Raw genomic sequence first — 26,174 nt, forward strand, 5'->3', positions numbered from 1 at the left:
GGGGGCAATACCCAAGTTCCTTATCTACTGAGGGTTGCAGGCTTCATCTCCTGGATTGAGGGCATCTTGTGCCGACTGCATGTCTCCAACTAGATCGGAAGGGGGTGATCCTGCTGCTTGCATCTAGACAACTTGTCAGTGATATAAATCTCACCAGTGAGAATAACAGGCAGATGAATCAAACCTTTTGCATCTTATCCACAATGAACTCACGGTCCGTCGCATTGGAATCCGAGTACGTCTTCTCTTCGAACTTGGCCACTATCTCTCGTACAATGGACTGTTGCTCCTCGTATCGCTTCAAGTCCTCCTTCGGTGTCGAGTCACGATTCTTGATAAGCCATTCAGGGAATTTCTCATCGAGTTCCTTCATGGGCTCATACAGAATTTCCTTGTTAGTGAGCTGCTCCATCATGCCCATAAGCATTTTGGAGAATTCTTCCTCACTGCCGTCGCCTCCCAGATTACCAAGGTCACCCGAAGACAACTGCTTGAGCATCTCAGACATGAAATCATCAGCGGATCCCGAGGCAGCAGCAGCGGTAGCTTGGTCTCCCGAAGCTTGCATGCGCTCCATAGTTCGCTTGATAGTATCTTGGAACGATGCATCCTCAGGTGGTGCTTGAGAAGAAGGCCCTTTGGAAGTGCTTGGAGGTGGCGCATCACCAGCACCTTCTGCCGCGGCGATGTGCTTGAAGATATCTTCAAACTGTGCTTGCATGTCAGGCTGTAGTTGTATCAGCAATCATATTTTCGTTGGTTTTTCTAGATGAAATAAAACTCACAGACTGTTCAAGTTCGCCTAGTAGATCGGCCATACCAGCCTGGAGCTGCTTAGCAAATTCATCTTCTGAGAACGCATCCTCCACTTCAGGTTGTTTGCCGGAAGCAGAGCCCTTGGGTGCTTCTGGTTTACTGGAGCCAGCAGCAGCTCCAGGAGGCTTGGTTTGATCTAGCTTGACGGTAGAGAACTCTTCCAGCATATCTAAGAACAGTCAGCTGGGTTTCCCTCACAGCTCTATGCCTTTTCACGGACCATCTAAATCATCCAAGTCGTCCTCGTCCGGGTCTGGAACCTCGTCCATTTCATCAACAGTTATTGCGGCATTTGGTACTGGGGTTGGTAAAGCGTCAGTCTTCTCTGCTACAGCTTCTGTCGTGGCGACTGCTTCTTGGGGGACGGGCTGTTGCGCGGCAGCTTTGGATGATGAGTCTTGAGGAACAGCATCATCAGGAGCAGCATCTCCGGCAGAAGCCTCGTGTGAGGCAGCATTTTGAGGCTTTGAATCTAGAGGAGGAGTCGCTAGGGAAAGACTAGAGGCCGGAGTATGAGCGGTTGGAGCATCAGGCATGAGAGTGTGAGATGAGGCAGCAGCATCAACCTCGGCCTCGGCCTTGAGGTCTGTGGTATCCTCAATATCATCCTTCTTGTCCTCTTTCACCTCATCTTTCACACCCTCTTTAACAGCCTCTTTGAGTCCCTCCGTGGCCTCCTCCTTCAAGGCGACTTCCGTGTCTTTGTCCACGCCCATGATGATATCTGCGTTGTCTTTCCCAGCACTCGAACGCCCCCACTTTTGCCAAAGGAAGCGGATGAAGTGAGATTGATGATGGAAGTCAGCCAAGTTCAGAAAATGCCTTATGAGAAAGGCCAACGATGGCGGAAGGTTAATAGAGTGAAGTTTTGTGTTGTAGGGACCAAGTCGTAAGTAATTTTATACCTTGGTACGTGGGCAATCTGGGGGATCGATGCCCGCCCGCTTCCAGCTTAACTAAATCACTGAGCCGAGGTGACCTATGATGCGGCGCTAGCAGGTTCGCACCTCAAGCGGGCTGCCTTCCATTTGATTAACAAGTGCCCCTCACTAAGGTACCTAGTGAGTAGGTACCTAAAGGATTCAGAAGGTCAACAAGCCGCAACAGCGCAATCAACCCCTGGACCTGAAGGCGTGAGGCCCTGGGCATTTAGGTGACCACCTAGCGGGGTTTGCCGGAAAGGCATCCATGCCCCGACTGGCGTCTTTTCGACCAAGGACAACAGGTTCTGGCCTGTGCATTGAATCATCAACAAGACGTCGTTTCGTGAATTGTACCTCGGGCACGGTCGCGCAAACAATAGGTCCCGGCTTCGAGCTGACTTTCGATTTGTTTCTTTTCGTTGTCAGATATTTCCCCTCTGAAGCGTTTTCCTCACCCAACAACGGAAAGCTTGGCCGTCAGAGCTGTGCAAGCTCCTATCCAGTGACTCTTTATCCTGCCGCAACTCGCGTCGCACCTCAGTTTTCCGATCTCTCACGCGATTCTCGACAAATATTTTCTTCTCATACTCTTCGCCTGCAAATCTTACCGCCCTCGTCCCACCTCTGATCGACATCGCTGAACGACGGAATCATGGCGCTTTGCCAGAACCGATTACAAGAGGAGAGGTGAGATTTGTACTGCATAGTCCCCGGACTTGACTGAAATCTCAATAGGAAGCAGTGGCGACGAGACCATCCTTTCGGGTTCTATGCCAAGCCACAGCGTACCAAAGAGGGTGTACTCGATGTCAAAAATTGGGAATGCGGAATCCCTGGCAAAGAGAACACAATTTGGTCTGGTGGACTCTTTAAGCTGACCATTGCTTTCCCTGATGGTAAGTGCCAACACCACACGATATTGATTGGACCGCGCTAATATTTGTTCAACACAGAGTACCCTACAAAGCCCCCCAAGTGTAAAGACCTTTCAACCACAATGTGTGAAGGCCGCCTTGCTAATTATAAACGTAGGCAAATTTGTTCCCCCGCTGTTCCACCCCAATGTGTACCCTTCAGGAACTGTCTGCCTGTCCATCCTCAACGAAGAGGAGGCCTGGAAGCCTGCGATCACCGTCAAACAAATCCTTCTTGGTATCCAGGACCTTCTCAACGATCCTAACCCCGAGTCACCTGCCCAAGCGGAGGCATACAACCTCTTCAAGAGAGATCGTGCCGAGTACGAGAAGCGAGTTCGCCGTACGGTTCGCGAGAACCCCACACCTTGATGAAACGTTCGGAGGCGTTGGGAGAGAAGAGACCTTTTAGACCAAAATTTTCTTTGTAAGGCACCTCAGGCTACGGCGTTTATAGGGAAATACCAAGGCGGAAAGTTACTCAGAGTCTATGAAGTGGACTCCACGCATTACGGAGGCATGCTATATATCACAGTATGACAAGAAGAGCTTGACAATACAGCAGGAGATAGGTGCTAGCGTAACGTCATCAGAATCCTTTTTATACCGGGGAATGAGCAGGCAGTTCACTGCGATAGTGCGCTTTTTTGAAATTCGTGAAAGCCTTCTTTTCGTAAAGAAACCATTTATCTCGGGACTGTCGAAGAGCCACTACCCTTATCGATTCGTATTTCCTGGGTCTTCATCGGCGAGTGAATCACTTGCGGCTGCGTTGTCGGGATATGCCCCACCCATTCGGTTACGTCGCAAACAAGAGCGGATGTCTTGCGTGTGAAACCTGTCGTGGGAAAGGTTTGACGGGGAGTCCTTTATATGTCCGTGTTGGAGAACAGTTTCTTTTATAGAGTATCTCATATGTTTTGATAAATATACGTTGATCTTCATTCTCGATGACATATTCATAGTTTTTATTAAATTCATCAGAGCTTGTCAACTCTGGTCTTGTGACATGACAATCAAGAACCGCATGTCCGCTGTATTCCCCTTATCAAGTCCGTAAGTCAAAGTTTATTCAGATTATGTAAACTGGGCCAGGAACGCACAAGCTCAAGGGCTGGACTACTTCCTGCTGCCAATTAAGTCTGCCGAATTACAAGCCGAAATCGGCCAGGAGATTTACTCACCTCAAAAATATTTTGGCTTGGCCTGACATGATTGCGCCGGAGAACGGCAAAGCCGTTATCTATCAGGGGACAGATTCTTCCGTCCACTTACAAGCGAGGAAGATGGAGACTCGATTTCAGTTGAAGTAAACGAGCCAAATTGTGTAGATCCTCACAGCACAAATGAACTGGCCCGGCATCTTCACTCATGCTGGCAGGCTGGTCACTATGGTAGTGGGGAGATGCTCATCCGCGTCCGCAGCGGAGTATTTGGTGGATAACCTTAACAAGTTAAAGACTTCCATATGATTGTATCGGCCACGGCCGTTAACCGCTAATAACCTTGCGGCTTTGAAGTACTGGTACTATCTATTCTTGTACCCATGGAGGGTAGGTATCTTAGTACTTGTCGCCTGTTCTGTGCCGGCGGAAGGAGTGTGGAGTTTGCTATGACTCCTCTTTTTTCTCTCGCCCGAACTACTGCTAAATATTAATCTTGCCTCGCCCTTTCTCTTCCTCTTACCATTCTTCTTCAAGCACTCCCCTTCGTGATACACACATAACGTGCGCATTTCCCAGCAACCGCTAACATGTGTGGCATCTTCGCCTGTCATCGGTACGCTCCCTCCCTTGCGAAAATGAACATGGATCTGTTTTGGTGGTTTGGAGGGGCATGAGGACCCCGCCATCAATTGGGATTGGAATTGAAATCACCCCGCGGTCGGAGGAGGAAACGAAGAATCATGGCATGACTAACATTTTGCGTCTCTGTAGTCATCCTGACGTGGAAAAATTCAAGCCCACGGCCCTGAAGCTCGCAAAGCAGTATGTATCACAATGGTCGACTAAGGCACAACCCTCCGAATTAACCTGAATTATGCAGAATCCGTCACCGTGGCCCCGACTGGAGTAAGTAAAAACAACACCAATGCTGCAGCCCTCACACGGTCGCAAGTACTAAAGTAGAATGTTCAGGTGGAAGCGTGATCGCCAACCATACTAGTAAGCCCAATTGACTATCAAAGCACAAAAGCTTTTGGTTCTGACTCTCTTGTTTAGTTCTCTGCCATGAGCGTCTCAGCATTGTCGGTGTTGGTAAGTCGAAAGTCTTGCGCCTAGATGCATCCTTTAGCTTACGATTATTCCTCCAGAGTCTGGAGCCCAGCCCCTGACCAACGCCGACGACAGCATCATCCTCGCTGTCAACGGTGAGATCTACAACCATCGTCACATTCGAAAGAACCTCAAGGAGCAATACCACTTCAAGACCACATCTGATTGCGAAGTTATCATTCCCCTGGTAAGAGGACTAATTGATGGATGGCTTAAGGAAGAATAGCAAGCTCACAACAGATTTCCTGCAGTACACCGAGTTTGATACCGATTGCCCCAACCACCTCGATGGCATGTTCTCTTTTGTCCTCTACGACAAGAAGCAAGATCGCACAATTGCGGCCCGCGACCCTATTGGTATCACCACCTTCTACCAAGGCTGGTCCTCCAAGGAACCCGGAACCGTTTACTTCGCCTCCGAGCTGAAGTGCTTGCATAGCGTTTGTGATAAGATAGTTGCTTTCCCCCCCGGTCACGTTTACGACTCCAAGACTGGCGAGACGACTCGCTACTTTAAGCCTTCTTGGTGGGACCCTAAGAAGGTTCCCAGCAACCCCGTTGATTACAAGGTTCTCCGACATGCTCTTGAGAAAGCTGTTCGAAAGCGACTCATGGCTGAAGTCCCCTTCGGAGTTCTCCTTTCTGGTGGCCTTGACTCGAGTCTGACAGCATCCATCGCTCAGCGTGAGGTGACCAGACTTCGAAAACAGGCTCTTGAGGCTAACGGCAACGTTCTCCCTGTTGAAAACCCTGACACTGGTGAGGGTCTCGTCGGCGTTGACGATGATGATCACCTCGATACTCTGACATACCTCCCTCAGCTCAACTCCTTCTCCATCGGACTGCCTGGTTCTCCGGACAACAAGGCCGCACTTGAGGTCGCCAAGTTCCTTGGTACCAAGCACCACGTCATGACCTTCACCATCGAGGATGGTCTCAACGCTCTTTCAGATGTTATCTTTCACCTTGAGACCTACGATGTCACTACTATCCGAGCCTCCACCCCCATGTATCTCTTGTCACGAAAGATCAAGGCTATGGGTATCAAGATGGTTCTGAGTGGAGAGGGAAGTGACGAGATCTTCGGTGGCTACCTGTATTTCCACGCTGCCCCTGATAAGGAGGCTTTCCACGAGGAGACAGTTCGCCGTGTCAAGAACCTGCACTTGGCTGATTGCCTGCGAGCTAACAAGTCCACCTCTGCTTGGGGCCTTGAAGCTCGTGTTCCCTTCCTCGATAAGGAGGTAAGTTCAGTTCTATTGCAGTAGTTGTTCCCCAGAAACTAAGAGTGATAACAGTTCCTTGAAACATCGATGAACATCGATCCTCAAGAGAAGATGATCACCAAGGACAGGCTTGAGAAGTACATCATTCGCAAGGCTTTCGACACCTCGGACGAGCCTGACGAACAGCCCTATCTCCCCGATAACATCCTCTGGCGACAGAAGGAACAGTTCTCCGATGGTGTCGGCTACGGTTGGATCGACGCACTCAAGGACAACGCCGAGAAGCAGGTGACAGACGAGATGATGAAGAACCCCAAGCCTGAGTGGGGTAACGATATTCCAGATACCAAGGAGGCGTACGTTGAGACCGGTTTTGTGCAGTTGAATAAGACTAACAATGAATAGTTACTGGTATCGATGCATGTTTGATGAGCACTTCCCCCCTCACTGCGCGTCGACCGTCATGCGCTGGACCCCCACTTGGTCCAAGCAGACTGACCCCAGTGGCCGGTACGTAATTTCTCTATCCCCAGAGCTGGATGGTCGGTGGTCCAAAAGGAAACACGCTTGCTAATGTCTTGTTGCAGAGCCATTTCCACTCACAACGCCAAATATGATAACGCGGCTTAATGATATAGCGAATCGAGCAAACATCAAGCACAGCAAGCTTACTTGCCTCATTGTAACTTACACTACCCTATCAGAGGTGTCTGGCCCAAACGAATATGAAGTGTATGTCTGGGTGTCGTTCTCCTGGAAGAAGAGAAAAGGCGTCTTGGATCTTGCTTACCAACTAACCGTGGAATGATGATGGGAAAAGGTACGGAAAGATAGGGACTTGGGAAAGAAAAATAAAGACAAAAGTTCTAGAAACAAAGGATCGCATCATTTGCGTAGTCGAAGCGTCGGTGAATGGTCGGTGAATGGTCGGTTTCACAGCAGTTTGAAATTGGCAGTAGGTGCAATGTGTCGTCCTGAGTTGTTTATGCATGAAGGGTCTTGACGTGAAATGCCCGGAAAGAGGGTGTGGCCGACGGACCAATAGACGAGAATGAAGCCGGACATGGACACGTCGACTTCGGCCTTCAATCTACGGCTTCTAGGAGAAGTGTTTATCAGAAAACTTCTTTGGTATAGGTAGTACTTCACCCTACTTGCCTACTTACCAAACTAATGGGTCTGAGGTGCTGTTTCAACTACTAGTAGTGGTCAGTCAGTGATGGAGTCACATGAGTTGTTAGTTGTTAGTCTCTGAGCTGTTCATGCGTTGACAACATGCAAACTGAATAAGGGATATGGAATGGACATGATGATGAAGGACTCGTTGGGCAGCGAGATGATTGCATGGACTTGATGCCCCAAAACCCTACAAGGCGGCACCTGTACGAAGCCTGAAGTCGAGAGGATCAAGCAATACCAACCTAGGGAATTTGAGGTTGCGATCATAGATGGTCTGTCTCCTCGGGAAATGGATGTGGCCTATCATCCAGTTGACTTCTTTCCCTCCTCTTTGACTAACGCTTCTCGTTGCCATCGTTCATTACCCCTCCACGTGGGCCCTGGCTCTGGGGGATACTGCTTAAATTAATTACATGATCTCCAGCTAAAAGTTGCCTTTTATCACCCGGCCAAGTGACAATGTGACACAGTCCCGACATCAGCCGACTTGGGCTACCCCTGTGCAAATTCCTTGCGAGGCGCCGCACAGGGCGTCTTCAGAGCCTAGCACACAAGAGCTTCCCTAGCTATGCACTGAGCCTGAGCTGGTTCCAGCGGGGTTCCCCAACAAGAAAACCCTGTGCAGGAGATCAGCCCTGTGTGAGTCTTCGATCCCAAGTGTTTTCTGCTAGGCTCCATCATCTCCCACTCTCCTACCCCGTTCGTTTCTCTCACATCTCTGTCGAATTTCCAACTTCATTTTCATCACAACCTTCCTTTGAGACTTATATCTTCCGATACCATCCACCGCAACTATGTCTGTCCCCGCCTTCTCCGACATTGCCAAGCCGGCCAACGATGTATGCTTCTATCTCCCCTCCGTCGTCTCGACACCTCTCATTTCTCTGTTTTGATTTCTTGGGTTGTGACAATACCGAGACTTGAGCAGTTCATTTCTCGCTCTTTCGGAACTTATACCATGGAGTGAATTGGAGCATCAGTCTCAAGATCCCCTATTGCATTGATGTGCTCCGCACAATCAATTGCTACTACAGATTCTTCATATCCACGAGCTCTGCTAACTCTTGCGCCGTTCATAGCTCCTCAACAAGGATTTCTACCATCTCTCTGCCACGACCTTCGAGTTCAAGGACACCGCCCCCAACGGTGTTGCTTTCAAGGTTACCGGCAAGTCGAGCCACGAGAAGGCTACCTCTGCTGCTGTAAGTATTCCCGTTTCCGCAAACTCAATGGCAGGCCGTTGTTCTTCGGGGGTTCGGAAGCTAGTGTTCGGTCAACCGCGGCTTTTGGTGCTGTTGACCAACTCGATTCACTACATCTTCATCACAAACGAGCTCTTATCGAAACTAGAAAACGGCCTTGCTTTTTGGGACGTTCTTTCTTCTGCCTTCAGGTTACTGACTTTAGTCTTAAGATTGAGGGAAAATATACCGACAAGCCTACCGGTACGACATCACCATCTTTTCCTTCAACACCTTCTTCGTTTTCACCATCTCCGTCTCCACCACCCATACCTAAACCCCACCGCAAACAGAATCTCCCCTCTCTCAGCGTCTCGCGAATCCTCGGGCCTAAATCAGGCTGGCCGGTCGGATTTGCGACGTTTCTTCAACCTGGCTATGCTCAGCTGCTAATGTTCTATTCCCGTACAGGCCTGACCCTTACCCAGACCTGGAACACCGCCAATGCTCTCGACACCAAGATCGAGGTCGCCGACTCCCTCGCCAAGGGCCTCAAGCTTGAGGGTCTCTTCAACTTCCTCCCTGCTACCGCCGCTAAGGGAGCCAAGTTCAACCTCCACTTTAAGCAACCCGGTTTCCACGGCCGTGCCTTCTTCGATCTCCTGAAGGGCCCTGTTGCCAATGTCGACGCCGTTGTCGGCCACGAGGGTTTCCTGGCTGGTGCCTCCGCTGGCTATGATGCTAACAAGGCTGCTCTGACCGCCTACAGCGCTGCTGTTGGCTACGCTGCTCCCCAGTACAGCGCTGCCATCACCGCCTCTGACAACCTCAGCGTCTTCGCTGCCTCTTACTACCACAAGGTCAACTCACAGGTCGAGGCTGGTGCCAAGGCTACCTGGAACTCTAAGACCGGCAACGCTGTCGGCCTTGAGGTTGCCAGCAAGTACCGCATCGACCCTGTCTCTTTCACCAAGGTTCGTACAATCAAATTCGGGATGCTGTGGAAATGCGTGACTGACTCGTGCTTCAAAATATAGGTCAAGATCAACGACCGTGGTATTGCTGCCCTTGCCTACAACGTCCTCCTCCGAGAGGGCGTCACCCTGGGTCTAGGTGGCTCCTTCGACACCCAGAAGCTCGACCAAGCTACCCACAAGCTCGGTGCTAGCTTCACCTTCGAGGGCTAAATTTCTCTCAGAAGTATTGAATCTCCCAATAGCAGAAAGCCCTCGTTAAAACATCCGCTTCAGAGCTGTTCTCCCCTCAGCAGCTCCTTGTACCTTTCAGGCTTGCATTGCGGTGGTCTCCGGGGATGTAGATTATGTCAAATAAAAAATCTCGAAGATGATATCATGGCAAGTTGTTTCTCGTACTGCCGAGGAATAGATCCCATCTATGAAATGTTTTGAAGTAATGGTACCGTTTAAAACCTAGGGATGACGAACGCAAAGCCTCATGATGACACTTATTCTCCGGGAGACACACCCGATCTTCCTGTCTGTAGCGTATGCCTGCTTAACTCTTGTTCTTTTTTCGCTGCCCAATGCTCATGAACTGAATATATACGAGAGGCGCCAATATCGCAGTGGCGAGAATGCCCGATATTATGATAAAATGGCCTGTGATGGTTGCCTGAGGCTCAAAGCCAATGCCATCATCACCCATCGCGCGCCTTTGCCTCCTATCTTTGCGCCGTTGGTCCTCTCTCCGATGTGTTCGCGTATGTCCCGCCTTGTCGAAGTGAGGAACATCATTCTGATGTCCAAAAGGGTCATCACCAGGTCCCATTCCTCCATGGGAAGACTCATGACTAAAAGGATCACCCCATGGGCTCTTCTGACGACTATGCGATCCGCCTTGTTCATGTGGTGATGTGCTTCCACCACCTGTACTCTCTTCATGGGCCTTGCGACGCTTATCTGCCTGCTCTCCCCAGCCTCCGCTGCGGTAAAAGCTAGGCGGCGGACCGCGAAAGGTGCCTCTCCTGCGACTTAAACCTGACGGTGCGCGACCGCCAGGCTGATGAGAGTGGTAAGAGCCGCGATGGGAGTGAGTTTGTGGTGGGTGGTGGTGCAAACGAAGGATATCGCGATCGTAGGCTGCTCGGCGAGTCTTGTCAGACAGAACAGTATATGATTCGGAAATCAGGGAGAACGTCGAAGATGCGGTTGGATCAGATGGATTTGCATCGGGATGGTGGGTTTTCGAAAGAGAATAGAAAGACCTGAACTGTTAGCTTTCCGCGCTCCGCAAGCATCGCAGGTAGGGGCAATACTTTTTTATTTCAGCGGGCGTTGCATCGTGCCTTATATTAAGCCTCTCATAGTGATTCTTATGTGCGACCTCATCATGCCGCCCCCTTCGCTGCTGAGCTCGCAGCCCAATTGCGGCGATGTTTGATGTCCGACACCGGAGCAGTTTATTGCTACATGTTGAAAGAATTGGCGCGGGGCGTAGGCTACAGAAGGAAGAGGGACGCAGCGGCATGCCGCATTACGGCCGAGGAAAGAGAATAACTAGGTAGAGAGGGTAGAGGAGAAATTAGAGAAGCTCCGTTAGAAATGTTGCAGAAGATTCGTGTAAGTGAGAGGGAGGCGTAGGTTCTTATTTTCGATGATGTAATCTCTGAAGGTAAATAGCATGCATCAGGCGGGGTGATGCGCGTAGCGGGATGATTGATAGCTACCCAAGGTACCTTAGGTGCTGTTGAATGTGTTCATGGTTCAATGACATCAATTTGCTGCAGGATAGAGTGTTTCTGAATCGTCATTGACTTTATATAGATCATTTCAGTAGCTCATATTCGACTTTGATCCGGTGGGAAACCCCCACGCACACTGTTCTCTCGATATCCTAAGGCAACTCGGTATAGACTTGACGTAGACTTGCTTGAGAAACGTAGGAAGTAATGTTGGAGGATGAAAAGGTCATTACTACAAGTATTTCGTATACCAAGAAAAACAAAACCATGCACTTGTTACACTAGCCCATTAAAACACCAATATCCCATAGCTGTACCGGGTGAAAGCCTGTAGATTAATGGCCAAATTTCCACCACGTTGTCTTTTTCTTGGGAGCCTCAACCTCCTCACCCTTGGGGCGCTTCAAGGGATGAGCCTCAGTGTTGAGCACCCACTCATCCAAGTTGATAACGTTGGGATCATCAAAGGTGAGATAGAAGTACTTGATTGTTTCTGACATCCAGAATGTCTAGCGAAAGTCAGTTTTTGTCAATGGTTTGAGAGCGAGCGCGACCTACCTCCATGTTATCACGCTTGTCGCTACCCTTCTTGTTAACGTCACTAATTGTAGCAAAAGCCTCTTGGGTCTCGGTCTGCTTGACGATGGCCTCCCACATACGCCAAGCGGCAGTACGCCAGACATCGTCGCCTGTGATGCGCCACATGTAAAACACACTCTCGATGGCCTCAGGGCGCAGGCGGTATTCTGAGTTTCGAACACGAATGAAACCCTCGGGGAGCTTATCCTTCTTCTCTACAGGCTTGTCACTCCAGCGGCACTTGCTGGTGATGGACTCGCAAGCTTCAAGCTGAGCGATTTCGGGCATGATATTGGTGGGGAAAGCATCGTATGCCCAGACACAGCCAGCGGTGAGACGAGAGCCGAGGTCAACGAAGTCGCTCCGGGAAAGGAGTTTACCAGCCAGAGCATATGTACCACCGACAAAGCATGTCAAATGCTGCATCTCAGCGGTTAGCTCAGGCTTGCTACCCTCTTCGCCTGCCAAAACATTGCCAGACATCAAGATATCCAGGTCCCCGGGGTTACGAGGCTTATATAGAATATGCTTGACAGCAGTATCGAGTGCCTTGGTGGTCATTTCAACGTATTCAGGATCCAGGCCACCCAACAAAGCATGCATCTTGGGCAAATATTCGTAAAGCGAATCTGCACCAGCGCCGAGGGTAAAGCGAGCTTCACCAACTTTCTCATCGCGGTAGTTCATAACATGGGGCCACAAGCCAGGAATTTTGGTCTTGTCCTGGTTGCGGTAGAAGAACTGCTTAATGCGCTCAGTAGCATCGTAGTACTTGGGGTTGCCAGTGATCTGGGACAGTCGGGTAAACTCAAGGCACATTGAGCCTCCCGCAGCGCCAGACATAGACTCGTCCGCCTGCTGGGAGCCACTCTTGGCAGCCTTGAAATAGAGCCAGTGGGATGGCAATCGATTGGGGGTATCGAACGCGGCGTACAGCATTTCGCCTAGCTCAATGGCCTTGCCGAGCAGAACAGCTTCGTCAGAAAGCTCGTAGGCGGAGAGGAGGCCACCGAGATGACGGATAGCCACCTCGAACAGATTGAGGTAGTCGTCGCCAGTCCGCGACCAATCGATCATGGCGACAACCTTGACGGCTTCCTTGAATTCATCCTTCATATCGAGAATCCACAAAGTGTCGAGGGCATCGACGATTTGGGCAGCCCAACCAGAAAATGTCGTCTTTCCACGGAGGGACACGGGCGCGAGCTCATCCCAGCCCCACGCATGCTTCTTGTAAGCTTCCCAGCTCTTGGTAAATGCTTGCTTGATGGCTGCTTTCCTAGCCGTGGTTTCGCTATCTTCTTTATAGTCTTCGGCGCGCTCTTTCTGAATTCGCGGCAGTAGTTTAAACGTGCCGTTCGGTGGGCTCTTGATATCCTCAACCGGGTGGAAGACCTGTTGCTTGCTCCAATCGTAGCTGCTCGGAAGATAGTCATATGTGCCAATTCTCACAGTACGATAGCGCTCGTAGGGGCGAAAGTTATGGATCAGGAACCATGTGATAGCGATGAAGAGAAAGAGGCTAATGTAGCGACGACCTGGTCGTCCTTGAAATGTGGCTAACATGGTTATGATATGTGCATTACGGGGTGAAACGGTTAGATGTCGAAATGATGTAGTTATCTCAACTGGTTAAAGGCAGGTAGATGAAGAATAATTGGATCAAAGGAGCGACGTGAAGGGCGATAATGGAAGCACCGCGTAGCGAACGTTAGGGAGGGAAAAGGGAAGAGTTAATTTGCATGAGAAATATGTTACCTATCTAAGTAGTAGTAATCAGGCACAGTACCGACCGACCTTAAGGTGCCTTAGGTAGGGAATGTCTTGTATCTCACTAAATAAATGTGCGGCGCAAGCGTGGAGGCTCAATAGAGAGACAAGAATAAGGGAGTGACATTGGTCCTGTTAGTGGAAGCCAGGTCCGCCAACTCCAAGGGAGGGTTGCATATGCGCCTATAAGGGGGGAGGCTTGCGTTAGTTGTTTATAGCTAATGAGCCATGTACATACAACAAATCCTGAACGATTCTCCATAGGCTTATCGTGTTCACAATTGCGACCGTAACGATTCTCAATTGAATACAAAGTCCATGGACGCCCGTCCGTGTCCGTTGACAACAATTTATGACAAAGCCAGCCTGTCCCGACTGGGGGTGGCAGGAGTGTGATCTCATATAAGTATATAAGTACCTTGTGCCCAGGTAGATATCGAGATTTGGTGTAATGGTCCAGGCCCCAATAGTTTGTCCCCCACCACAACCATTCACACTTAACAAAGTAGGTACTGCAGCCATTAAATCCCAAGCCGGCGAGCCCCTGACCCAATCTGCTTTCCCCTGTAAAGGGTACTAGGTATTGGATGGCTGAACGTCTCACACACCTGACTCTTCTATGGTTCTCCTCTGAGTAACAGAAATGGTCCAGATGAAGGCAATTTCGACGTCCACATATTATGCTGGCATACCTCAGGTATTTTGAGCACAGTAGGTATTCTGGTTAAAGACACAGTGGAGTGTCAACCTGGAATATGCCACCTTGTTTAGAAAGCCCATGGGATGCTTTTTTCACATTCCATGAACCACCCCTTGCCTCACAAGAACTCACCTGCATATGGAAGTCACTTGTTCCTGCATAGGATGTTGAAGGTCAAAAGAACGGCTCAAGTTTGTTATCTATCTGGTAAAGACTGACTAAGGCCAACTCGGAATTTCAACGTAGGGTGCCAAAACACCAAACAAGTGAGTGACCCACGAGTTCTTCGATGTAGAGTTTGCCAGTATTATATATATGGCGTTTCTTCCAACATCTCATCTCATATAACGATATCTGAAGGCAGTCTTTCGTTGCTAGCCACTTCTCAACAACTCTTCTAATCACCACGTCCCTTGACCCTTCCACTATTGCACTGCTTTCTCAAGATCAAGACAATCTGCACAGGCCGGGCCTACTACGACCCTGTAAAGGCCGCTGTAGGTTGAGCCTCTGGCAATGCAACTCCCATGTCTTTGCCCCTGGCCTATCCAGCCGGGCGTCACCCATGAAACGGACACGGCACGGTCTCCACAGAAATGGGTGGTCTTGGAGGTGTCAGCCTTGCTGGGAAGACTTCACAAGAAGACAACAAAGTGAACCTCCCTCCGCGCTCAATGATCCGGCGGTGCTGACAAGTCGTGCAGCAGAGCCCTCGGGATGCAAAATTGGAATCATCTACCCGTAGTGCTCATGTTGTCCTTCAGTCGTAGCCTCCTCCAATCTGACTATGGAATGCCGTGCTGACACTCTTCTCGTCATCATCAAAGCGTCGTCCATAACCATTTCCAGGAACCATGCGTCCACTGCTCTCAACATACTGTTTGAGCCGATCACTTTGGCTATAGGAGACAGGCCGCATGCCCGTGACAGCGTCGTGGAGCCCCGCTCCCAGACTAACACCGCCCTGACCGACCCCTTTACCTCCGATGACACTAGAAGATGCATCCGTATATTCGGAGTTGGCCACACTCTCACCTGCAATGCTTTCCGTAGCACGTCCACGGCTCTTCCCGCCTCGGCCTGGGGCAGTGACCCCAGGAAGTCCAGGCCATTGATCAGGAGTGAAGCTCGAGAACATGGGAGGGAAAGCGCTGCTAAGAGAGGCACCTCCAAATGCAGAGCCATGAACGGAAGACACATCATCGGGGATGTAGGAAACCATGGAGCCTGCATCAAAATCTCGACCAGATGGAGGGGGGTTGAAACGTCCTCCATTGGAATAGCTGCCGGCTCCGAACTGCGGTTGCTGATTCTTTTGACGATAGCTGACCTTGGGTCGGCTGAACTGGAGCAAGCATGCCTGCAGATTGGTCAACGGACCTTCGACAAAGCATTTACGATCCTTGAAGTGAACAAGAAGATTGTGCCAAAGCTCATGTTTGGACAAAACTTTGGGATTGCCCAGAATGACGAGGCCATACTTGGCTCGAGTCAAGGCCACATTCAAACGACGAGGGTCAGACAAAAACCCAATGCCCTGATTATCGTTGGATCGAACACAAGATAGAACAATAAAGTCCTTCTCACGGCCTTGAAATGCATCAACCGATGCGACCTCGACTTCCTTATAGTATTCCTTCTTGTAGGTTCCTGAATTCTGCATAGTAGTCACGATGTAGCTTCGCTGGCCTTCATATGGAGTAATAACACCAATGTCAGCGGGCTTAACGCCGGCCTTAAAGAATCGAGTGACCGCCTTCTCAACATTGGATGCTTCCGTGCGGTTGAGGTATGAAGTTCCAGAGGCAGAAATCTCCTCGTGGCCCAGGTTAGACCAGAACATCATGGGCATCTCTCCGACCGGCCAAGGGAAGTCGACGTCTTTTCGAAGGCGATTCTCATGAGTGACACCGTTCTGCAAACTACCATCGTAGAACATGTTGGAAGGGAACTCGGATAGACATGGGTGCATTCGGTATTGGATGTTGAGCCGGATAGGCGACAATTTCAGGTTGACCAAGCGCTCGAAAAGCGACTGGTTAAGGCCAGCCTTGGCCGCCTTCTTGTTCATAATAACAGGGCCAAGCTGCTTGTGATCACCAACAAGGACGACCTGCTTACATCCAAGAACAAGAGGGATCATGCACTCAGGCTCCGCCGACTGAGTCGATTCGTCAATCAGAACATTTCGGAACTTCATCTTCGAAAGACGAGGGTCGCCAGCTCCCACGCATGTGCAGCAGACGACGTCAGCGTTGTTGAGAATATCTCGTTCAGCGATCTTGGTAAGCTGTTTGTACTTCTTCTCATCCTGACTGGACAGCTCGCCAAGCTCGTTCTTCAGCTGGGAAAGTTTGACAAGCTCGCTGTTGTGCTCCGACATGCGCACCTGCTCATGAAGAGCTAAGAAGCTGACAGATGATTCGACATCCTCGCGAGATTTGGCTGTGAGACGAACAACCTTGAGTCCTGTACGGTGAACACGCTCGCAGAGTTGGTCGACGGCGACGTTGGAAGGTGCACATACGAGGACCTGGTTTCCGCTCATTTTGGCTAAGTGGTAAATGATGGTAGCCGATGTGACAGTTTTGCCAGTTCCAGGAGGACCTTGAATCAAGCTCAGGGGCTTCTGAAGAACTGCCTTGATGGCACCAACTTGACTTGGATTGAGATCAGGGAGACCAGGGGCAGACCACTTCTTAGGCAGGTTTGTCTTCATGACCTGTAGCTGGACCTCATGGCCAAGCAACGTGTGGAAAATGTAACCAGATACACTCATATCATCAACAGCAAATGTCTTCATAGCCAACTGCATGCGGTCGTAGGAAGTCGCTTTCCAAACGTAGTCTGCTGAAAAGTTGTGGGATAAGTCAGTGGGCACAAGCTTTTCGTTTCCAGTCTTGCGCAACTCCAGGGTGACCTCATCAGACTGGTTATTCGGGATCTTGATGACATAACCAACCCCTTCCCAAGGAGATCGCAGCTCGCCCTTGTAACGCAGGCGCATCTCATCACCAACAGCAAGCTTGACATCTCCGGATTCGATTTTGTGGAGGTTGAAGCTGACTAGATGCTTATTGTTCAAACCGTAGTCCCAGCGCACGAGGAGCCCATCTTCTGATTGCGCTTCCTTTAGTTTCTTGTCGTAGTCGGATTCCATTTTGACCAAAGGTCCAAAAATGTTTTGGTAGTGATAAGGATCGTCATAGTTTAGCAAGACAGGTTGAGGGTCGTCATCAATACTAGCTGCCTTCTCAAGGTCAACCACTGTCGCCTTAGGCTCGATCTTCCACATCTCCTCCAATTTGGCAATCATATTGGGCGTAAGGTGACGGGCTCGGAGCTGTTCGGAGTCGGATGGGGTCGCGACAAGCCAAGGCAGAAAGGCTCGTTCTTCGATGAGGGGTTGCCATCGTGATGTATCCCAGTTCATGTCCTTGTTAGAGGTATTGGCGGCGCAAGGCTGTCGACAGAGGAGAACAACAACAGTATCGGACTTTGCTGGAATAAAGCCTAGGAGGAAAGCATTTTTGGTTCCGCAGTTATAGCATTCGAGTACAGTGTCACCCAGCGTAGACTCAGGGTGGAGTTGAACCTCTTTATGGCGAGCTCGAACAAGATGATTCACGATGTGGGTCGAGGTGCCGTTGCCTCTCGCACTACAAAACCATTTGTTGCAGGTGAGACATTTGACAACACATCCGGGGGAGTGAATACCGCAATAACTAAAACCATGTCAGCCAGATTCAAATATCAAGGCCATAGATAAACCTACGCGCAGGCATGGGCTGGAAGTTCTTTCTCTTCATCCTGGCCTTTTAATTTGAGTCCCGTGAGTCCGTCAATAGGGACACTGTTAAGACTATCATTGTCGTCTTCTTCAAAAGCCTCGGTCTGGTTATCATCATCATCGGCTCGGCGGCGGCCATTACGATCTCCATATTTGCCATAGAGTAAGCTCTCGTCAGGGTCGATCGTGGAAAGGTCATCGGCTCCAGCTTTGATGGCAGCAGCGGAGTCGGATATCAAATGATTCCCAACATGGGTGAAGGCGCCCTCCATGTTGGTGTTCTGTTTAAGTTATTGGTGGCTCGTAGAGTTTTTCTGCACAAAGACTTATCAGCAGCTGAATGCCCCGCGTCAGGGCAAAGTAAGGGTGGCGGTGACGCAGTGGGCGATGGCGAGGTCCAATACGTTCCTCGACAGCCAAGATAGCGAGCGCGACTCACCTAGAGCTATTATTCTTTCGGTAAGTATCCGTATGGGAGGCCCAGGGGTGGCTCGGATCGGATAGTAAAAGAGTTTGGAAGTTGCAAGTCGCTGGTAAGGCTCACATCATCGCGGGAACGAATGCGCCGGTACAAAGAATGGCCAGGCGGCGAGGTATATACTCGGAGTCAGGCGGGTTTGGCGAGTAGTAAGGATTGTCACAGAACGCACGTCACAAAGTTTGGCGGCAAGAAATTATGGCTTCTGTTGAACAATTATATCCAGGTGAACAGCTGGACCCTCTTTGCTAAGTGCAGTTGGTGGGACATTTTGCGCCCACGTGATAGGCGGTTTTCGTTATCATGTCCGCCTCGATAAGGAACTTTTTCTTGCTGCTGACTTCTTGGGTGGTAGCGTACCTATCTAATCTAGAAATTTTATACATGTTGCAAAAGCTCAAGCATCACATTGTGAAAGCGGGCAGACGCCACAACAATGATTGTAAGTTCTAATAGGAGTTTCTATGTTCTTTCTATGAATATTAATTTTATTGGTATAGCGCAAACAAGCGCGCCAAAGGCGCGATTACCTCTATCGACGTGCTCTTCTTCTGAGGGACGCTGAGATCAGCGAGAAACGAGCCAAATTGAGATCTTCTTTGGCTTCTGGCAAGCCTCTGGATCCTTCAATTGCCAACGACAAGTCACTTCGCAAAGACTACCAGTATGACGAATCGCGACCTGATCTCACCACCAACGAGCAGCTCGACCTGGACGATGAGTATGCTCAGCTTTCAGGCATTGTCGATCCTCGCGTTCTTGTGACGACTTCACGAGATCCCTCGGCTAGGCTATCAGCCTTCGCCAAGGAGATCAGACTTCTTCTTCCCACTGCCGTGCGCCTCAATCGCGGAAACCTCATCCTGCCCGATCTAGTACGCTCCGCTCAGTCAGCTGGCCTCTCCGACGTCGTCCTTCTTCACGAACATCGAGGCACCCCAACTGCTTTGACACTGTCGCATTTTCCGCACGGTCCAACTGTCTCATTCTCTCTTCACAACGTCGTTTTACGCCACGATATTCCTGGAAGCGTACGAGGAACAGTGAGCGAGTCGTATCCTCACCTCATCTTCGATGGCTTTACAAGTCGCTTGGGTGAGCGTGTAGTGAAAGTATTGAAACATGTCTTTCCTCCCAGGGAAGCCATCACGAGCAAAAACAAGGTCGGCAACCGAGTCGTCACATTCAAGAACATCGAGGATAGCATTGAAGTCAGGCATCATGTTTTCGTGCGGACAGGATACGACAGCGTTGAGCTGGCTGAAGTCGGGCCACGGATGACAATGAGAGTATTCGAGATTCGAAGCGGCACCCTTGACAACAAGGATGGCGACGTCGAATGGCACCTCACGCAATACACACGAACCGCCAAGAAGAAGAACTATTTGTGAGAATATCACACATTTCCCATAAGCATCGATCCTCTTGGAGATGCCGTGCCATGGTCACCTCCTGCCCGATCGAAATGAAACCGCTTCGAATCGCATGGCTAGGCAGCCTCTGCATCACGGTTCATCATATGATCTGGGTAGCTTATTGAGTTGAAACATATCGTGAGCAGGGACGACACATGATCGCATAAAAACTGGAATAAGAAATTGGCGTTTCGGAGTTTTACGGTGCAAAATTATGAGGCGGTGGCCCTGAGAAGATGGCGACTATAGTGTTGGGAGAACTGACTTCGACTACCAACAGTGGAAGATGTTTATTGGTTTGTGGTGACCAGCATCAGCACTGAGGCGAGAAAGGTGACGAAAAAGACTCCAGGAAGATGCGAGTCTCAAGCTGAGTCCTGCGGAGGCGAAATCCCCTTGAAACGAACCAGTTCTGTTTATTGTACCGCAGCAGTTTCAATTGGAGTCATGTTGCTATCCATCATCGAAACTATCTAGAATCAAGCCAGTGCCTTGGCGCTGCCAATGGAACCTTCAACGGCTCAGCCACCATTTCTTGACCATGGGGGAAATGGGGAAAGATTCAGGACAGAACACTAATAATTTTCCATAACATTAATCTTCCGTTGTGAGTTGTAAAATGTATAAAATTGCTTGGTAATGCTTCATCAATGTGTTGTGTGGCCTGGTTCATTATAGTCCTGTCCACCGATTTTTAGGTCCGGCGGACATCAATGCTCAGCCTCAGTGGGCAGATGGGGGGATTCGCATTCGCAGTTTGTAGCCATAGCCTCAATGGCTGACGAGTAGTAATCGCTGGATGGCGGAGAGAGGATCACCGACAAGACGAGAGACCCTTGAGCTAGGTCTGTGTATTTCTGGAAACTTACCCATTGTTTCTTTTCCGTGTTTGGTTCGAATGAACACCCGCCACTTGCGTACGCAGGCATCTAACGATTCTAGGTAGATCCGATACTGCCGGGGTTCAGTTTTAGGACCTTCATACATAAGCTGAGTGAATTCCCTCTCGGTCAGCAATTGAAACCTGAACTTGAATGATTCATTCTGTCAGATATTAACGTCTAGTTGCCACATCAGCATTAACCAAGTTGGCGATCTCAATAAGCGAGGGTGTTTTTGTTTACTCATTTCTCTCGAACCTGTTCAACCAAAAAGATCAAGCTTTTTCAGACCCAAAACCTGCCGGGGCACCTACGTCACGTTCGTACCCGTTCACTGAAGGACCCGTGCTCAAAATCCACCAAAAACGCAAAAGTCCACAGGCGCCACGAAGTTCTGGCGCTCGGCCCCGGCCCATATTGTCCAATCCACGTTGATCTTAAAGCCAAGACAAACTAAAGCTCGGTCGGGTAGCTTCATCTCATCATTTCTCACCACCAGCACCAGCCTTTTATTAGTGCTTTTGCTCCTCTCATCATCACCATCCATCCCCCGCCATTGCTTCCTTGTTCGAGTATAATTGATCACCATGTCCTACGATCAGTACAATCAAAACCCTTACCAGCAGGGCTCAGCTCAGGATAACTCCTATGGCTATGGCCAGGTACGCGCAGTCTTGTTATCCCCTGTCCCTCGTGAACTGACCACAATCTTGCTGACCCGAATTCTTCGATTTGCAGGCCAATCCTTATGCGCAAGACGCGCCAGCCCATGGTAATGACCAATATGAAATGCAGGATTATTCGCAACAGGCTACAGCTACTAGCTCAAGTCTTTCTCAGCAAGAATTCCTGAATCGCGTGCAGAAACTCCGCGATGAGATCAAGGGTCTGACCAACGACGTCGACTACATCGGCCAGCTCCACCAACGCACCCTCAGCAGTACCGATGGGTCCGCCAACCATGACCTCGAGCAGTATGTTTCTCAGACCCAGATCCGAAACACCGCTATCAAGGACGGCATCAAGGGACTCGAGCGCGATCTTGCAAAGACCAATGACAGCTCCCGTACCACAAAGAACACCCAGCTGCAGTCCCTCAAGACCTTCTTTAAGTCAGAGCTCGACAAATACCAGAGCATCGAGCGGGATTACCAGCAGCGCTATCGCGATCAGATTGCCCGTCAGTACCGTATCGTCAACCCCGATGCTTCCGAGCAAGAGGTTCAAGAAGCCGCCAGCGCCGACTGGGGCAACGAGGGTGTGTTCCAGACTGCTGTAAGTAATCCCCCCAGCGGCAACCAGCTACCTTCTCGGGCAGCATGGCTAATGAGAAACCCAGTTACGAACAAATCGTACCGGCCACGCCAGCTCCGTACTCGGTAATGTTCGCGCCCGTCACAGTGAACTTCAGCGCATTGAGCAGACTCTTTCCGAGCTTGCCATCCTCTACCAGGAGCTCGCCACCATTGTCGAGCAGCAAGAGCCGGTTATCCAGGCCGCTGAAACCAATGCGATCAACACCGTCGATCACATGGAGAAGGGCAACGAGCAAGTCGAGGTGGCCAAGAAGCACGCCGCCAACCGCCGCAAGCTCAAGTGGTGGTGTGCCCTCGTCGTCCTGCTCATCGTCATCGCTATTGCTGTGGGCGTCGGTGTCGGTGTTTCTGTGGCCAACAACAACAAGTAGACGACTGGCTGATCATCTCAGACTCCGTTGCCGCTGTTATGATGTTGATGCTCTGCTTGTTTTTGTTCCTCGTTTTCCCTTCATAGATATCTCGACGACGCATTTAAGTTCCCATTCTTCCGTTTTTACCCGCAAGACCAGAGGATACGACACGTCTTTAATCCGTATACCGCCTCCCGTATTTAATCATTCTTCTTCCCTTTAGCGCTGAAGCGCTAGGGACCTTGTTGTTGGGGCCAGGGAGGAGAGGATGGAGCTCACCTCATAAACCTGACTATTATTAATGAGAAATCCGGATTCATGTGAGCTTTTATTCTCAGATGGTATTTTTGCTTTGTTTTTGTCTGCTGGCGTTTCATCCCTTTTGCTTCTCTTGTACGATTACTGGTCCGTCTCCAATTACGAGAGGAGAGGCAGACAGATGATGAGTATCGCCATTATTGTATGTATGTACGTTGGAACACAATCCAGAAAACGTCCTGGAGTGCCTGAGGCTATTGGAGTAGAGATTCCATGGTATTAATGTCATGCCTTCTTAGGCTTGTTCAATCATATCGGTCTACATAGTGATTTTGAGTACCAGGTTCACAAAGTAAGTCATCGGGCAGGGCTTGACGAAAGAAATACGACTCATTTTCTTCCTCCAATGCACCAACGATGTCCAAGCCTGCTGAGTACCTGCCCTGCGTCCATCCTCGAAAATTCCCGATATGCTTAAGAAAAACACAAGAGAAGCACTTATTATATACAGGTACAGTTGGGTTCAGTTGTGTGCATTATAGTTCCCAACTGCAGAGCATTGGACCTCACTTGCTGGTGAGGAAGCAGCTGGGTAAGCTCCCTCTGTGGACAGAGTGTGGTTATGTCCCGCATCCCATCCTAAATCAACGCCATCCTTTTTCTCGTCTGCTCCTAATTCGTACACTTTACACGCCTTGGCCAGTCATTGATTGGTGTTTATTTCTCGTACAACATTTATTGGGGACCCATACGAAGGCCACCGGGTCCAGCGCCACCTGCCAACTTGGCTGCCAACTTTGGGTACTTCTCTGTGACTTGAACTTGTGTTCTGGTTGCCTCAGCATATGACAAGGCGTTGACAATCTCACCCTCGGTTCGAGCGAGCTCGGCCGCGCGCTCGAAATACTTAAGTGCAGCAGGAACGTTGTTCTGTTGAAGGAGGAGCTGAGCCATGGTAGCGACGGCGATATCGCACTCCGGGTCGACTAGGTTATTGTTAGGATAATATTTGGCTGCATTGTGTAGGAGAATACTTACTAATAAGGGCCTTCTGGCAAAGAGCCTCGGCTTCCTTAAAGTCTTGCTTCCACTGGAACAGGGCCAGAGCTTTGTTAATCAAGGGCAGGACGTTCATTGACATGGGCTTGGTCTGCTTTTCCATCTCCATGGCTGTGTCGAACTTCTCGACAGCTTCAGAGAAGTTGCCCTGGTCGAGGAGCAATTCTCCATAGTAGTTGTAGACATCAGGTACCTTAGGGAAGTTCTTAATGCATCGTCGGAAAGTAGCCATGGACGAAGCGATTGAGCCCATCTTGTACTGGGTGACACCAAGTTGGATATGGGAGAAGATAAAGTCCTTGTCAAGGTCGATCGACTTCTGGTAATCCTTCTGGGCATCGGCGAGGTCTCCTTTAATGAAATGGGCCTGAGCGCGGTGGTAGTAGACATCAGGGTCGTTCTTATCCTGCTCGAGAGCCTTGGCAAACTCAGCCTCGGCCTTGTCAGGCTCACCCAGCTCCAGGCTGATGCTGGCACGCTTGATATAGCTCTGTGTCATAGAGGGGTCGAGCTCGATGCTCTTGTCGAAATCCTGTGTTGCTTCGGCATGATTGCCTAGCAAGGTCCGGAATGTTCCCCTCATGTTATAAGCAAGCGCTTCGTGCTCACCCAGATCGCCGAGCTCTAGAGCCTTCTCGAAAGCCTGGCGAGCCTCTTCATAGCCATCGCCAGTCTTCTTCTCTAAAGCTTGGAGCCCAATCTGCACTTGCCCCTTACCAGTATCAGGGTCCAATTCTTCCGAGTCCTCAAGGCCTTCGGGGCGAGGCTTAGGGCGGAAGCTTTGAAGGTAGTTGCCGACAAAGATGGGGCTGGGCAGCTTAGGTGGTCGGGAAGCCATCATCTCCTTAGCCTTTTGCTCAGCGAAAGTCTTGAGAAGTCTCTCGACAGCCTGGGCCGTAGACTCGCTCTTGAAGTTGTCAATGATACATGAGGCAGTGAAATCGAGGAGGGCCTCGGAGTACTTCTTCTGGTGCTCGTAGGCAGTAGCACGGCGGTTGATGGCCTTTACGTACTCAGGATCCATGTTGATAGCGGCAGTGGTGTCCTCGATAACCTGGTCCCATTCGCTCATAGCGCTGTGGCAGGCTGCCCGGTTGGAGTAGAAGACAGGGTCGGCCTTGCAGAGAATGGCTTTAGAGTAGAGGTCGATAGCCTTGTTGTATGACTTATCGCCGTAGGCCTTGTTACCAGCCTGTTTCAGCTTGGCGGCATACTCTTCACGCTGTTCTTGGGTGAGGCCAGAGACAGTTTCTTCATCGACCTCGGGCAGCTCGGGCTCGCTCTCGGCAGAAGCAGGCTTGGGTTGAGAGGGGCCACTTGAGGGCGCTTCTTTATCAGCTTTGCGGTCGGCTTCTTTTCGCTTTCTCCTCTCCTTCTTGCTCAACTTTGGTGTTGTGTCTTTGCCGCTCTGCAGTTTCGAATTGGAAGTTAGTCAAGGTTTGTTCATTATTAGTGCTGTGATATCCGATACAGAGCCGCAAGCTGCCCGCAAAAATATCCGACATCATCAAAATGGAGACGGTGGCAATGGCACATACGTTATCATTGAGGTAGTAAATAACACCGGCACCTGTCACAGCAATACCAACACCTGCAATGGTGTAGACGACAGTCTTGTTCTCAGAGGCCCAATGTGTTAACCGCTCCCAGAGGCCAGAGGAAGAGTCGACAGGTACGTAGGTTGGCTGGCCTGGAGCCATTGACGGAATTGGACCCGACATTGTGAAGTCTGTGGGTTATTGAAGGGGATCGGCGTAGCAGGGGGCGAGAATGGAAGTGAAGCCGTCGATGCGGGATTGAAGGGAGTCGGGAAGCCGATGATGTATGGGCGCAGACCGGAGCAGTATCACAGAACCAGATCACAGTTGGTAGCTTCGGCGGGCTGGGCACGCGCAGAAAAAGCTGACGGCTCTGTTTGAAATTTGGCGCGAACAGTGGAGGTTCGCGGGCCGGGTCCACTGAAAGTTTTTCCGATCAGCACCAACTTTAGTGAATTTGGATATGGATGCCCAGACCTGAGTGAGGTTTGACAGTGACGCTATGTGTTTGGTGACGTCCTTCTGGACTTATGCCTGAGGCACTCAGACGGCGGGCTGGTCTCAACAGACAAGTAGGTACTATAGCTATAGACTCAGCTGGGCACTTCTTAGCTTATCTTTCTTTGGCGTGAACTACAAACTACCTGAGTACTTAGGTAACTTGAGATTATGGTATAGAAGTCGGACGTGGTTTATAATCCCTGGCGGTCAACAGACTGACCCAATCGTTCTGTTCTCCCCACGATCCCTGTCCTGATTTTGATGGTTGGCGGTCTGCCGATTCCTCCGAATTATGAGGTGACATGTTGCGGGGATTCTTT

At 50.2% G+C, this 26,174-nt stretch overlaps 9 protein-coding genes across 9 annotated transcripts; 5 read left to right on the plus strand and 4 right to left on the minus strand.

Moving 5' to 3' along the window:
• Position 1: 1 nt before the first annotated feature.
• FOBCDRAFT_36146 (Pex19 protein family-domain-containing protein) lies at positions 2 to 1,773 on the minus strand. Its single transcript, XM_031184315.3, has 4 exons — positions 1,037 to 1,773; positions 786 to 985; positions 185 to 727; positions 2 to 123 (listed from the first exon to the last, which is right to left on the minus strand). The coding sequence occupies exons 1-4, from the start codon at positions 1,530 to 1,532 to the stop codon at positions 25 to 27; spliced, it is 1,338 nt and encodes a 445-aa protein (XP_031039957.2). The 5' UTR covers positions 1,533 to 1,773; the 3' UTR covers positions 2 to 24.
• Positions 1,774 to 2,038: 265 nt separating this feature from the next.
• FOBCDRAFT_223701 (ubiquitin-conjugating enzyme/RWD-like protein) lies at positions 2,039 to 3,311 on the plus strand. Its single transcript, XM_031184317.3, has 4 exons — positions 2,039 to 2,426; positions 2,475 to 2,635; positions 2,693 to 2,716; positions 2,772 to 3,311. The coding sequence occupies exons 1-4, from the start codon at positions 2,392 to 2,394 to the stop codon at positions 3,023 to 3,025; spliced, it is 474 nt and encodes a 157-aa protein (XP_031039959.1). The 5' UTR covers positions 2,039 to 2,391; the 3' UTR covers positions 3,026 to 3,311.
• A 992-nt stretch (positions 3,312 to 4,303) lies between these two features.
• Positions 4,304 to 7,115, plus strand: FOBCDRAFT_223707 (uncharacterized protein). The gene is made up of 10 exons (XM_059609637.1): positions 4,304 to 4,432; positions 4,591 to 4,641; positions 4,700 to 4,725; positions 4,792 to 4,818; positions 4,876 to 4,911; positions 4,968 to 5,116; positions 5,181 to 6,173; positions 6,228 to 6,511; positions 6,561 to 6,665; positions 6,743 to 7,115. The coding sequence occupies exons 1-10, from the start codon at positions 4,407 to 4,409 to the stop codon at positions 6,783 to 6,785; spliced, it is 1,740 nt and encodes a 579-aa protein (XP_059464931.1). The 5' UTR covers positions 4,304 to 4,406; the 3' UTR covers positions 6,786 to 7,115.
• Positions 7,116 to 8,128: 1,013 nt separating this feature from the next.
• Positions 8,129 to 9,702, plus strand: FOBCDRAFT_134497 (eukaryotic porin/Tom40; the record flags this gene model as incomplete). Its single annotated transcript, XM_054704658.1, has 4 exons — positions 8,129 to 8,173; positions 8,414 to 8,536; positions 8,749 to 9,489; positions 9,553 to 9,702. 4 exons carry the CDS (start codon positions 8,129 to 8,131, stop codon positions 9,700 to 9,702), a joined length of 1,059 nt encoding a protein of 352 aa, XP_054560633.1.
• An 89-nt stretch (positions 9,703 to 9,791) lies between these two features.
• On the minus strand, positions 9,792 to 11,099 carry FOBCDRAFT_36211 (uncharacterized protein). Its single transcript, XM_059612164.1, has 2 exons — positions 10,791 to 11,099; positions 9,792 to 10,739 (listed from the first exon to the last, which is right to left on the minus strand). Exons 1-2 carry the CDS (start codon positions 11,000 to 11,002, stop codon positions 10,031 to 10,033), a joined length of 921 nt encoding a protein of 306 aa, XP_059467223.1. The 5' UTR covers positions 11,003 to 11,099; the 3' UTR covers positions 9,792 to 10,030.
• Positions 11,100 to 11,220: 121 nt separating this feature from the next.
• FOBCDRAFT_161546 (glycoside hydrolase) lies at positions 11,221 to 13,676 on the minus strand. Its single transcript, XM_031184330.3, has 2 exons — positions 11,775 to 13,676; positions 11,221 to 11,725 (listed from the first exon to the last, which is right to left on the minus strand). The coding sequence occupies exons 1-2, from the start codon at positions 13,359 to 13,361 to the stop codon at positions 11,552 to 11,554; spliced, it is 1,761 nt and encodes a 586-aa protein (XP_031039972.3). The 5' UTR covers positions 13,362 to 13,676; the 3' UTR covers positions 11,221 to 11,551.
• A 5,206-nt stretch (positions 13,677 to 18,882) lies between these two features.
• FOBCDRAFT_36241 (snoRNA-binding rRNA-processing protein IMP4) lies at positions 18,883 to 20,217 on the plus strand. The gene is made up of 2 exons (XM_031184333.3): positions 18,883 to 18,975; positions 19,034 to 20,217. Exons 1-2 carry the CDS (start codon positions 18,970 to 18,972, stop codon positions 19,922 to 19,924), a joined length of 897 nt encoding a protein of 298 aa, XP_031039975.1. The 5' UTR covers positions 18,883 to 18,969; the 3' UTR covers positions 19,925 to 20,217.
• Positions 20,218 to 21,210: 993 nt separating this feature from the next.
• On the plus strand, positions 21,211 to 22,798 carry FOBCDRAFT_36256 (t-SNARE). Its single transcript, XM_031184334.3, has 3 exons — positions 21,211 to 21,491; positions 21,568 to 22,104; positions 22,169 to 22,798. The coding sequence occupies exons 1-3, from the start codon at positions 21,417 to 21,419 to the stop codon at positions 22,514 to 22,516; spliced, it is 960 nt and encodes a 319-aa protein (XP_031039976.2). The 5' UTR covers positions 21,211 to 21,416; the 3' UTR covers positions 22,517 to 22,798.
• Positions 22,799 to 23,268: 470 nt separating this feature from the next.
• Positions 23,269 to 25,717, minus strand: FOBCDRAFT_36249 (uncharacterized protein). The gene is made up of 3 exons (XM_031184335.3): positions 25,354 to 25,717; positions 23,795 to 25,223; positions 23,269 to 23,742 (listed from the first exon to the last, which is right to left on the minus strand). The coding sequence occupies exons 1-3, from the start codon at positions 25,534 to 25,536 to the stop codon at positions 23,492 to 23,494; spliced, it is 1,863 nt and encodes a 620-aa protein (XP_031039977.1). The 5' UTR covers positions 25,537 to 25,717; the 3' UTR covers positions 23,269 to 23,491.
• Between the last annotated feature and the right edge of the window lie 457 nt (positions 25,718 to 26,174).

This window comes from Fusarium oxysporum, chromosome V (assembly GCF_013085055.1).
Source record: "Fusarium oxysporum Fo47 chromosome V, complete sequence".
Taxonomy (NCBI): Eukaryota; Fungi; Ascomycota; class Sordariomycetes; order Hypocreales; family Nectriaceae; genus Fusarium; species Fusarium oxysporum.